This window comes from Scomber scombrus, chromosome 17 (genome assembly GCF_963691925.1).
Source record: "Scomber scombrus chromosome 17, fScoSco1.1, whole genome shotgun sequence".
Lineage (NCBI taxonomy): Eukaryota > Metazoa > Chordata > Actinopteri > Scombriformes > Scombridae > Scomber > Scomber scombrus.
Window position 1 is genome coordinate 27,158,526 of NC_084986.1, and position 12,436 is coordinate 27,170,961.

The following is a 12,436-nucleotide window of genomic DNA, read 5'->3' on the forward strand; positions in this document are numbered from 1 at the left end:
TCTCTCTTTCTCTCTCTCTCTCTCTCTCTCTCTGCTTGCTTCCTTATCGGGTGAGGTAATGTGGAGAACTTCATGTGGTCCTTATCTCAGCCGCCCGGTTGTCCTGATCCTCCCATGGCTGTTCTGCTGCCAAGAAGATCAGGCAGGCAGGCAGTCAGGCCTGGGGGAGTGCAACACTTTGGGAGGGGGGTGGGGGTGGGGGGCTTGGGAAACTCAAAGCTGTAGTAACAGCTGGACAGGGGTGGGAATGGAGGGTCGGGGGCAGTGCGACATTGAACATTACCAAAGAGAGGCAGAACTAGATTTTGGTTCGCAAAACTGGGAGCATATCAGCACTGTCTGTGACCTTCATGTAAAGCTTCACTGGGATTGGATGAAAGGAGAAAATATCCTGTTGATCTGAGGTCACCATCATTTTGTGAGCGATCCTGTTTTTTATGCTGCTGGTTTATGCCCCCCACCCCATCCTCCCTTTTTTTATTGGTGACTTCACATGTGTGCTACTGGTTTTATGCATTACTCTTTGCTGCAAAACAAATTTCCTCATGGAGACAAATATTTATCTTAATCTTGATTTATCTTGAGAACACAACACGCTGCAAGCATAGTGGGCACAAGAAGAGCTGCTCCAGGACAGAGGATTAAAAAAAGAAGCAAATTAGCCAGATCTGTAAAAACTACATTTAGGGAATTAGTGTTGGACTCAATTTTGTTCCTTTTCCACATCAAGTTTGGTGAAAACCTGTCTGTTACTATGGCAACTGATGCCTGAAACTAACATGCTGTATAACATGTCAGTGTCATCCTAACCCCCAGTTCCTTAACAATGGGTCTCAGGTGAGATGCTGCATTGTCTTTAAGTTTCATTATATAAAGTCCCCTTGTCAGATTGAATCAATTATTTCATTGTCATTTTATTGTGATAATGCTTCCACTATTTGACAGTCTACTTTTATCAAGGTAAATATACATAAATGGATCTAAGGAGTGCTGCTCAGCCTGTAAAGACAGTTATTTAATGTTTATTGTTGCTCTGAAGGAAATTTATCAAGCTTGAAAAAGTGACCCCCCCCAATGATGTCACAGCACCACACTGGTCTTGCACCCAAGATAGCAAGATGACCAGTCAGAGGTAGCAACATACTGATGTAGTCATCAACCCAAATAAGATCTGGGTTCCTTTGTTTTGAATAAGAGACCAACAGTGATTGTGTGCACTCCATATGAATTTTATTTGGTCAAAAAAATAAAACATTGTGTCCATGATCTGAACTACAACATGTCATTCTGCTCATCTTGTAATAGTTAGGAGTCCAACACACTCATCAGGGATTCCTCCTGAGGAAAGATCTTGTAATGTGTGACCCTGTCAGTCATGTAGTGTGTAAAACCATTACCACTGCAGACAGAAAGTTATGTAATGTAAACAGTACAGCCACCTGACCATGTTGAATGTCCTACAGTGTGTGCTTGGTCTAAGTAAATCATATTCAGATATGTCTGACAACATTACTGATAGTATTAAACATCTACATGATGAGAACATATTGTCATTAAACTGTTTCCAGGATAGTCACTTGGGCTCATCAAACACATTTCAGGAGACACATTTGAAGATTTAAAAAAATGATACTAACCAAATGTTAAAATTACTATTCACATATGTTTTTATTGTTATTTTTAATAAATGTTGGGGATCTTGCCCTTCTCTCCTTTGCCTAAAAGATGCCTGATTACTGTTCACGTGATGAACAGTAATGGATTTTCAAGTCTGTCTGGATCACAATCTCACGTTCAGTGTGCTAGCGTAGCATCACAGTGGGAAATGGCAGAAAGTGATGGACCCACAGAGAGTTTGGAGTTTTTGGATTTTGGTTCACAAATGGAAAGATGAAACAAAGGCTAACATTTGAGCTTGCAGTGCATCCCCACACAAATAACACATCACGTAACACATACTGACCTGGATTTATTTATATTTCAGTTAAGTGTGTAGTTAATTATGATCCAAAGCTTATTTAATATTTATATTTTAGTAAGTGTTATTCATTTTGTGGCTAAGCTTAATTAGCAAAGAAAGCTAACAACTGTATATTGATAACGTTGAAAAGCCCTCTAGTGGACAGAATGTATAACGACCACATGCTGATAGTGGCACTGCTGATGCATAAGCCTGTGTATACAGTGTATATATGCATATTACATATTAATAATAGGCTAAAATATGAGCATTAAAAACTCAAATATAATTTGAATGTTAAAAATAATAAGGAATGAAATTCAAATTAGGTTATAGAGGAAGACTCATTTCAGAGAAATACACCTCTAATGCTGATTTTCGAAGTATTACACATCAAAATACTAAATATCAAATGTTTTTAAGGTATTCAACTCTATAGGAATAATTAAGAAGTTAGTGCTTCAAAGCAGTAAATAATAAAATAGACAAAATGTAAAATCTGACTTCATCGAAGCTTTGAAACTACATGAGTGTGAATGGGTGTGACAGGAAAAAGAAATGTAAATATAATTTGAGGGTTTAGTCAAGCGGTTTCGTGTTATCAGTCAGAGGAATGCTTGGTACCTTCTCAGTGCTGTCAATACACACCAGTTACACACTGACCTCCCATCTGCAGCTGCTTGCTCGACCTTGCCCACAACTGCAAGGCTGAGGGGAGGTTTTGAAGAAGAAAGAGACTATGAACAACAGCAGAAGTAGGAACAAAAGGATGCTTCTTTCTGACTCTCTTCTGTTTTGCTTCTTTTCATCGGTCAATGTTACAAATGTTTCCTAAAAGCTACATCTTCCAGTACTAACACTGCATAAGACTGAGTCAATCATGAAGAAGTCTTATTAGAGCTACGCTACAGTATATAATCAACCTCACCTCATTGAAAAAGTGTTTACTTCACTATCTACAATCACTGCTCACCACAATGTTGCAGTTTTATTCATTCTCCTTGCCATTCAGGTGTTTATCAATCCTCTCTCTACTTCTTCTTCTCCACTATCTTAGTGAAGAGCTGGATATCTTCAGCCATCAGCTGGGGCTCTTCCATGGCAGCGAAATGCCCACCGCTTCCCATGGGTGTGTAGGTCAAGAGTTGATGGTATTTCTGCTTGACCCACAGCCTAGGTGTGTGCATCAGCTCGTTTGGGAAGCAGGCAAACCCGGTGGGGACATGCACCGGTATCCTGGGAAGAGATGATGATGATGATGTGTTAGCCAGGGCAGAGATGAAGAGTTGTCTACAGGTATTTCTTTGCACTGAGAGTGTTTGTAACTCACTTAGAGTGGGGTTGGTCGAGGCCTTTGGCAAAGTTTTCCTTATAGAACCTCATTGAGGAAGTGATGCAGCCGGACGTCCAGTAGATCATCACGTTAGTCAGCAGGTCGTCCAGAGAGAACTTCCTGTAACACATCGCACACACAAGCTGAGCACATCATGACCTCAGTGATTAAATAAAATGGGAATGACAACTTTAGGAACCGCCATACATCAATAAACCCTCCATCTGAGGGTTACTGCTAATACTACAACTACTAATGACACTAACAACTTCTTGCGGAGTTGTTCATGATAGGTTGATAAAGATCATGAAATGGCGGAGTTGTTCATGATAGGTTGATAAAGATCATGAAATGGGTGGATGTGGTGGTGGCACACTGAGGCACTGACTCCTCTTTCTTCTGCACTGTTGTATTTTCTGTACCTGGTGAGTCCTCCATCCTCCAGGTTCCTGAAGTCCTTGCTTGTCCAAGTGGAGAACTTCTCCAGAATGTAGGCAGCCAGACCCACAGGAGAATCATTTAGTCCTCGACCTGAGCGACAGAGCATGAAATCATTGATAAAAATTCTTAGAAACAATATTTGATTTGTCAGTGAATAAAAACTGCATTTGCTGTGATTGAAACATTCCTTACTTTAAAGGGTCTGTTCACTCAAATCACCAAAAACCAAATGATCAGTTTGATTTTTTTTTATCTCCAAATGATTACATAATGAATAATAATTTGAAAAGAAATCAGTTTTTAAATGAATTTTGCTATGCCGATTGTTTCTGACAGTAGTTTATTCTTGGGGTCCTTTGTTAAATATGTTGTTAGGGTGAGGGTTAAAACCTGATAAAAGTGAAGGAGTGAAATGTGTTGCTAGGTGGCAGCTAAACGGCTCAACCTAAGATATACAACTTGAACAGTCAAATCTGCTTGCTCTCAGTTCTTACCGACAGTGTCAGGCTTGGTGGCCTGGATGTGCATGTAGCCAGACTCTTTGATGGATTCCACCACCAGTTTGTCCATGCAGGGGAAGAGACGCTGAATGTCTACGTCAGTGAAGTTGAACAACTTGGGGAAGCGATTGCCGAGCATGATGGATAAAGCCATGGGCAGCCCGGGCTTGGAAGGCGGGGCAAAATTCACATGCAATCCTTTGACTGTCCTGAGTAAAAAAAAAAATGTAGCAATAGATTCAACACACATATCCTCAGATGTCTCATGTTTACATTATGTGAAATACTGAATAATCTTATAGTTTGACTGTAAGCACAAGGATATTTTCAGGTGTTGGGGAAGTTGTTTTGGTTCTCACTTGGGTTCCAGCTGAGCCATGTTGGTGGTGACCAGCCAGCCCCAGTCTCCTCCATGAGCGTAGAATTGCTGGAAGCCCAGACGTTTCATCAGCTTGTGGAAGATTCGTGCTGCACACACTGAATCAAAACCTGCTCTCACACACACACACACACACACACACACACACACACACACACACACACACACACAGGAAAAACAGACTCCATAACATCAATATAGATTGGATTTTGCAGGATATTGACTTGACATTTTTATTGTTATTTTGTATTGTGTATATATATGTACACTCAGTCATCAGTTTATTATGGACACCTAACTAAGACTAAAACAGCCCTGAAATATTTGTGCTTGTCCTACATACAGTACATTTTAGTTGATCTTTTTACTCTGTTATATACATTTTATATGAATGGACTCATTGCACTTAACTTATAGTGAAGCCCTATAAAAACTTGCTCTCTTTATTCTAAAAAAAAAAAGAAAAACATTTGCACTGAAATAGCACCTTCCTCTTTGTTGGAAATCTCTGAATACCAAAACATCACAACCCTAAAACGCTCCGGTGATGCTGGGAATTTTCATACATAATGTCGAGTGCAAGAACCCGGACACACCTTTCTTATGCGGCGCTTCCGAGAAGCCGTACCCAGGTATGGAGGGGCACACCAACTCAAACACGAGGTCATCTGGGTTTGACTGTTCCGTCAGAAGAGGGATCATCCCATAGAACTCGTAGAAGGAGCCGGGCCAGCCGTGAACCATTATCAGAGGAAGAGCGCTGGTCCCCTCTGGCACCCTCTTGGGCTTCACGTGCACATAGTGAACGTCAATGCCTGGGCGGGAGTTAATAAGTAAGAAAAAGTTAGTGATGAAGTACTGGCTCAGTATTGGTTGATGATAAATGAGGATGTGTCAGCAGTGGAAACTAACCTTCGATGTTGGTTTTGAAGTGGGGGTACTGGTTGAGTTTATCTACTTGTCTCCTCCAGTCGAAGTCATTCCTCCAATAAGAGACCACCTTCTGCAGGTACTGGGAGTTGAAGCCATACTGAAACTGACTGTCTTCCAGTGAGGCCACAGGACGAGTGAGGTCTATCCTCCTGCAGAGGTCCTGACAGAAGAGGAGAGAAAACATGGAGGAGGCTCTGACCATTTGTCTTCTATAATATTGTAATTTATGTTATGTTCCACTGTGACTGACTAGATATGAACAAATCAATAAATACTTCTGACATTAAAAGAGAATCATGTCACCTGCCACGCAAACTCATCATTAAATACTACAGAGTGACTATCCTGAGTGACAAACTGAGAAAATCTAACCTCCAGCTCCTCTTCGCTTGTGGTGACTTTAAAGGGGCGGATGCTGTCGTCCTCTCCACCATCAGGGGGTGCTCCGGCCCCCCACCAGCCATCCTCTGTTGTCAGAACCTGGCTCCTGTTCCTTTGAACCAGGAAGAAGATCAGTCCTCCAACCACCAGACAAAGCAGCAACTCTGTGAACATGGTGCCAAGCGTCTGCTACGAAACTGGGATGGAGGGAGGGATGGATGGATGGAGTAACACTGGACAAGGGAATGAGTAACAGAACATGAGGAGGAATGGGATAGATGGAGAAAGAGAAAAGACTGTCATAAAATAAAAAATGTTTGCTTGTCAAAAAAGGAAGTCATTCAAAGGAATACATTGATAAATGTGTTATTGCACAAAACACAATTTCAGCTGATTCATATAAAGAATAATGAAATTCAGAACTCAGAAATGTAGCAAGATGTGAAATCAAGATTTACTCACTAACACTAAATAAATGGATTAAATGGCAAATATGAAGTCACGAAAAAACTAAAGAATACATAAGTTATAAAATATAAATGAGTAAGCACTGAACATGGCCAACAGAAGGATGCAACTGAGATTTTTTTATTTTTATTTTAAGCAATTAAATGATTAAACTGACCATGCGATGTTCTGTATGAGCCATAAAAAGAGTGAAACTTTACCAGATTTACTAAACTATAAATAAACTAAAATGTGTGCAATGGGAACAGCAGCAGTCTGACATAACACAATACTTTCCTCTGTGACTGCCAGTGATGCAATTTGAGTCTGAGCCTCAACTATTTCACCAATTTAGAGTTTAGGAGGAAAAAAAAGTGGGACCGTCAAACAAAAGTGTCAGTTGTTGTGGTTGTGACCAGCTGATAGGATTATAGGCAGAGAGAGGGGCTCAGAGCTGCATGACAAAGCTTTTCTCATTCAGGAGGGCTGCCAGCATGGAAACACACACACACACACACACACACACACACACACACACACACACACACACACACATCAGACCATGGCCAGATATGGGGACATAACATAGACTTACATTCATTTCTAGGAGGCTTACCCTAACCTTAACCTCTGCCCCAAAACGTTTGATCATTTCTGATCCTAAGTCTAAACTTTGTCCGCAGAAGTAGCCTATGACAGAACACAGAGGAACACACACTACGTTAGCACTGTGTTTATATGTAATTCTATAACTAGTAGCTCCCATAAGCACCCATTACTAGACAAGTTCTGACTGACTTTGCATGCTAATGACTTCGTGGTGAAAGGCCTGAAACAGAGAAATAGAGCAGTGTGTGAGAGTTCAACGACCTGTCAACTGAACTCTAAACACAGATAAACAGGCGTGATTTCTCGAACAGTCTACGTGTGTAACAGAGCAGGCTGTTTCTCCTCTACTTTCATATACAGCAACAGGTATTTGTAGCCAGCTAAACGAGCATGCGCACAACTATTTGATCAACTTTAGAATGTAATAATTAGCAAATACAATACACTGATATCAATATATGAACCCAGTGAGCGAAACGTTTTTAAAATCAGTCACTTTCATATATCGCTAGCTAACGTAACGTAAATCCCAGCTAGATAAAAAGAAGCTAAAATAACTATTACATTCACGCGTCTTCATTTTCCCCCTAAACACAATGTTAGTGTGCGTCAAGCTAATTAATGCTAATTAACTATGTTTATATCAACACAACACCGCGTCTGGTAACTTTTACTTGGTCTAAACAAGCAAACCTGCGACACTATCTCAGTTATATGTCCACAGTGGGATAGTTAGCTTAGCACAAATCATTTAACATTATAGGAAAAGTCACCTTATCTTACATAGGACACATACTTTAGGTTGTTTTACCTGGTGTAACGCTACTGATGCATGCACGTCCTGGTCTCCGCTTCACTGGTCCCGTTCAGTTCCTAAACTTAAGTCTTCTATTTATCCTAGCTCCTTTAAAATTAATTACAACTTTATCATTTAGATGCATGGAAAAGTAGTATTCAGATGATAAAACATGTCAATTTACATTATTCGACGTGCAATAGGAAGAAAAACGAGAGCATGAAAGCATTTGTCCTGGAAAGTGGAGGAGTGTTGGTATATCAGAAATGCATCATGGGAAATGTAGTATATTGCGGAAAAGGTCAAACTACAGATTAAAGGGACGTTTCATCCAAAAATAGAAACATTGGTAAAACGTGTAAAAAATAAGACAATTTTTGATTCTGAAATCGTTAATTTTTAAATGGAACTAACATGTAACCAGAAGAATAATCCTCTCGAGTCTCTTTCTCAGGAACATTGTTCCATTTGAAACTTTATCTGTCATACAACATCCTTAATCATGCACATTTCTGGTTATTAACACACTGATAAATACAGGAGATACTGGGGTAAATAAACATTTATTGAACATGTAACGCATTTATTTTCAGTAGACGAAATGGCATTTGGAGGTGTGTGTGTGTGTGTGGGAGGGGGTTGTCTACGTAGAAATTGCGGGTTTCTCCACACCGTCGTTTAGAAATCAGAAGGTCCTGCTTCATTCATGTGGCACAAGTCCATGATGACAAACAAAACCGATCGCTGTGCTGAAATCGAATCCAGCACGGCTACATAGACGTAAACGGACAAGACATGCAACGTCATCATCGCCTGTCCTTTTTCGTCCCTTTAAAACTGAAAATAAATGCAAACTCCTCTAAGAAAATGAAGGTGCCGAAGCTGGTTCCACAGCAGCAGAGGATGTGTTCCACCCCCCCACCCCCCAAAACTCTCATTTTCCCCCTTCTTTACACTTCCTTTAAATCTTTCAGCTGCCTACACTGACCTTACTTCCTATTAATACAGTCAGGGATGGGAATGAAATGCCTGACGCTGAAAAACAGGGTACTGAGATTTTTTAATGATGTGGAAAGTATCTTAAAAAGAAAATCCTGAGAGAATAAAATATATACAGTATCTATATCACATCTCTGACAGTATTAACTCAGTGTAGGCAGCCTGATCCATCCCTCCAGGTCCTCCCCATCAACCCATCTCTCAGATTCACACTGCAGTGGTTCTGTGCTCTCAAAACAACCACTGCGTCTGCACTGAACTCAGTCCAGGTGTTCTAGAAGGTCAGCGCTTCTAGAACATTTTTTAGTCTGTCTCCATGGAACCGCTGTGCGTCTCCTTGGACACCATGAGTCTCATCAGTTTTCCGTGGAGCTTCTCGATCTTCTTCACGTCCTGGGCCTGGTCTGTCTTGTACTGTAAACACTGTGGAGGTGGAGAAAAAGGCTGCGTGAGGCAGTGACAGCTACAGTTACATTACAATGGACTTTTCTTCCCTTTTAAATGACCTGTTTCAGATTGTGAACCCACATTTACACCCCTTTCACCATTTTTAACATTATACTGCTTACTTTTTAAGCCAAACTTGGACTGGTCTCAAAATATATAACAGACCTCTTAACATTCTATGAGATAAGTGATGTTCTAATAAAGTGCTACTTATTGTTCCCAGATCAAACTTTGTTACCTGGGGTCGGGGCATTTGCCATCAGAGCCCCAAAACTCTAGTATGCACTTCCTGTTGACATTACACTGTCTACATCAGCGTCAACATGTTAACTACAGTTAAAACTACTTTTTTACTGTATTGTTTTTAATTCATTTTATTTGAATCATTTACTCTGTAATACTCTATAGCCAGACTAATGCATGATTTCTGAAGTACAATCACTGATAGATGTTTGGGCATAAAGTTATTTTTCTAAATGTTTTTCAAAACAAAGATAAACAATCTTGATAGAGATCACTTAGATTTCTTTTAAAATTGTGACCAAGCTACATATTGAGCGGGACAGTTGAACTGTTAAACAAGAAAAAGAAAAGTCAAGCTGTCAGTGCTCTCTGGTGGATACATAATGTAATGTAATAGTGACAGTGCTTCCAATTGACATACTGATAAATCTACACTGATACAAATGTATCTGCAAAAAAGTGATACTGCCAGTATAACAGCCTGGCTCATTTAGTGGTCTAGCTCTTGTTTCAACAACTGCTGGAACAATTCATCTATTAGTAATAATAAATAATTGGCAACTATTTTGATAATCAATCAATACATTTTGCCTTTTTTTTTCAAGCAAGAAGTGCCTATCAGTTCATAGTTGCAGCTTGTCAATTGTGTGGGATTCCTTCTTTTCTTCTTATGAGATAATAAACTGAGAATATTTAGGTTTTGAAAATTGTGATGGACATTTTTTCCCACTACTTTCTGACACGATTCATAGAGGAAAACAATAATCACACTAATTACTAATAAAAATAACCTTTATGAACTTAACTCTGGATTTGATGCCTTTAGCAGTTCCAATTTTTTATTTGACCAATACTTTGATTTTCTATGAAAGCAGTTTTCTTCACAGCTTGCACAGCTGTAGCCTCACATGAATGACTGGAGCGTAGTGAGCAGCAGTGCTAATAAAACATCACTCAGCACTAGTGATGGGAATATTAACCGATTCGTATCGATACATGGATACGCGCAGGCACGATGTGAGTGAAGAGGTAGAGCAGCCGTGAATAGATTTCATTTTGGGATGAAATCGAGATGCATCAGTTTTTACATCCATGCATCGATAAAATCACATCCATTTAATTATTAGATGTTCTAGGCCTTTATTTAGAAATATGACCCACAGTACAATCATTTCATATTTTGGACTATTCCTCCTATGTTACCTTACGTTACAGAGCAGATGCAGGCTGCTTCTGAGCAGTATAGGTGAGGGCTGTGTCACAACATACTGCTGCATGCGTTGAGGATGGCGGAGGCAGAACAAATACACACACCAGCCAACTATAAATCTACAGTTTGGAAACACTGCTGGTTATAAAAGAGAGACGGACAATTTAACTAATCATATGCAATTTGCAAAATGTGCTGGGCTGCTGTACAGTGAACAGGAAGCACTACTACAAGACCCGTTTGTGAAATGACATCTTTTTTTTTTGGTTAATAAACAATCAAACTCATAGAATTGCATAGCATCATTCCTTTGCATTGAATCAAATCATGTTGAATCGCACTGCATGGTGATTGATGGATGAATCACATCGTATCGTATCAGTAGTTGCTGCTATATTGGATCGTTGGTAGTGTATCCACATACATTACGTATCGTATCATACACAGACCAGAGATGCAAAACCCTACTCAGCACAGGTCTGATCACAGCTCAGTGTCTTTCAAGTGCAAAGCAGTTTGGTTACAGGAATGTTGGGTCTCTTTAAAATGAAAACCGGTTTAGGACCTGCTCTATGTGTAAAGTGCCTTGAGATTACTTTTGTTGTGATTTGGTGCTATATAAATAAAGATTGATTGATTGATTGATTGATTGATTGATTACAGCTTCACAATTACAGCTATATATTTCCATATGACACAACACTGAAACGTGTTGTCCAGCATCATATCTAACAAGCACTATTCTTCCAGAGAAAATGAAAAGCAACTGAAACTCGACACACAGACAGAGAAAGCAGAGTGTTTGAAGTCTTCCATGTAAAACCCTTCATAACTCTGATAGATTTAATAGCTTCTAAAACTTCCTCCTCATGTCACTTACCACGGCATTGTCGGTCACTTTAATGCACAGGTTGCCGTCGCAGTGTCTGTATTTGAGAACCACTCTGACCTGAAACAGAACAACAACACAATTCAAGTTAAAAGAGGAGAGCTACAGTTTGCATGCTCACATCGCTAACCAGCTATGCGGCTAGCATGCTAACGTAAATGTTAAAAGGTGGTGTTTTTTGTTTTTTGTTACCTTCATTGGATCTGTCAGATACAGTTTCTCTGCTGCGCGGGCAAACTCCTCCCAAGTCTGATAGTAAGGCATTATTCTAACAAAGCTCAACACTTTTTACACCAAACAGTCTGTCTCAATCTGTCGACCAGCTTTGCTAACTTCGGAATACCACATCAGCAGCAATGGCATTTGCACTTCCTGGTCACCCTTTCAATACAAAAGCACACCAATGATCAAATATAAAGTGCAGCGAACTAATCTTCAAAACAAACAACAACTTCATTAATATTTGACTGTATTTGAAAACCCCATCCATTTGATATAAAAGTGCTTTCCTTTACATGCTTGAGCAGTATCTCTGTAGAACTAAATGATGACTAATGTTCTTATTATCAGCATATAAAGCGTAAAATGTAACATAATAAACAACGAAAAAGCACTAAAATCTTCAAGGATCAACTACAATTGCTTATTGCTTTCCCATTCTCAAATATCCATGACTTTAATGACACGTTACCATATAAAACACAGAGAGTGATTCCTGTTACAGTTTTTTCCAATTGCTAAAACACAATTTTGCAAACTAGTCTGGTTTTATCAAAACACTTAACACAATTCACAGAACCACACACCCAAACTGCAAAATACCTCATATATCCTACAAAATGAATCACTGCAACCAAAACTACATATAG

General features: G+C 39.6%; 2 protein-coding genes across 2 annotated transcripts; both read right to left on the reverse strand.

Moving 5' to 3' along the window:
• Positions 1-1,956: 1,956 nt before the first annotated feature.
• On the reverse strand, positions 1,957-8,073 carry ephx1 (epoxide hydrolase 1, microsomal (xenobiotic)). The gene is made up of 9 exons (XM_062436988.1): positions 7,795-8,073; positions 5,919-6,160; positions 5,526-5,706; positions 5,210-5,428; positions 4,594-4,723; positions 4,229-4,443; positions 3,716-3,824; positions 3,291-3,413; positions 1,957-3,196 (listed from the first exon to the last, which is right to left on the reverse strand). The coding sequence occupies exons 2-9, from the start codon at positions 6,099-6,101 to the stop codon at positions 2,992-2,994; spliced, it is 1,365 nt and encodes a 454-aa protein (XP_062292972.1). The 5' UTR covers positions 6,102-6,160; positions 7,795-8,073; the 3' UTR covers positions 1,957-2,991.
• Positions 8,074-8,323: 250 nt separating this feature from the next.
• srp9 (signal recognition particle 9) lies at positions 8,324-11,915 on the reverse strand. Its single transcript, XM_062436989.1, has 3 exons — positions 11,760-11,915; positions 11,559-11,627; positions 8,324-9,201 (listed from the first exon to the last, which is right to left on the reverse strand). Exons 1-3 carry the CDS (start codon positions 11,829-11,831, stop codon positions 9,082-9,084), a joined length of 261 nt encoding a protein of 86 aa, XP_062292973.1. The 5' UTR covers positions 11,832-11,915; the 3' UTR covers positions 8,324-9,081.
• Between the last annotated feature and the right edge of the window lie 521 nt (positions 11,916-12,436).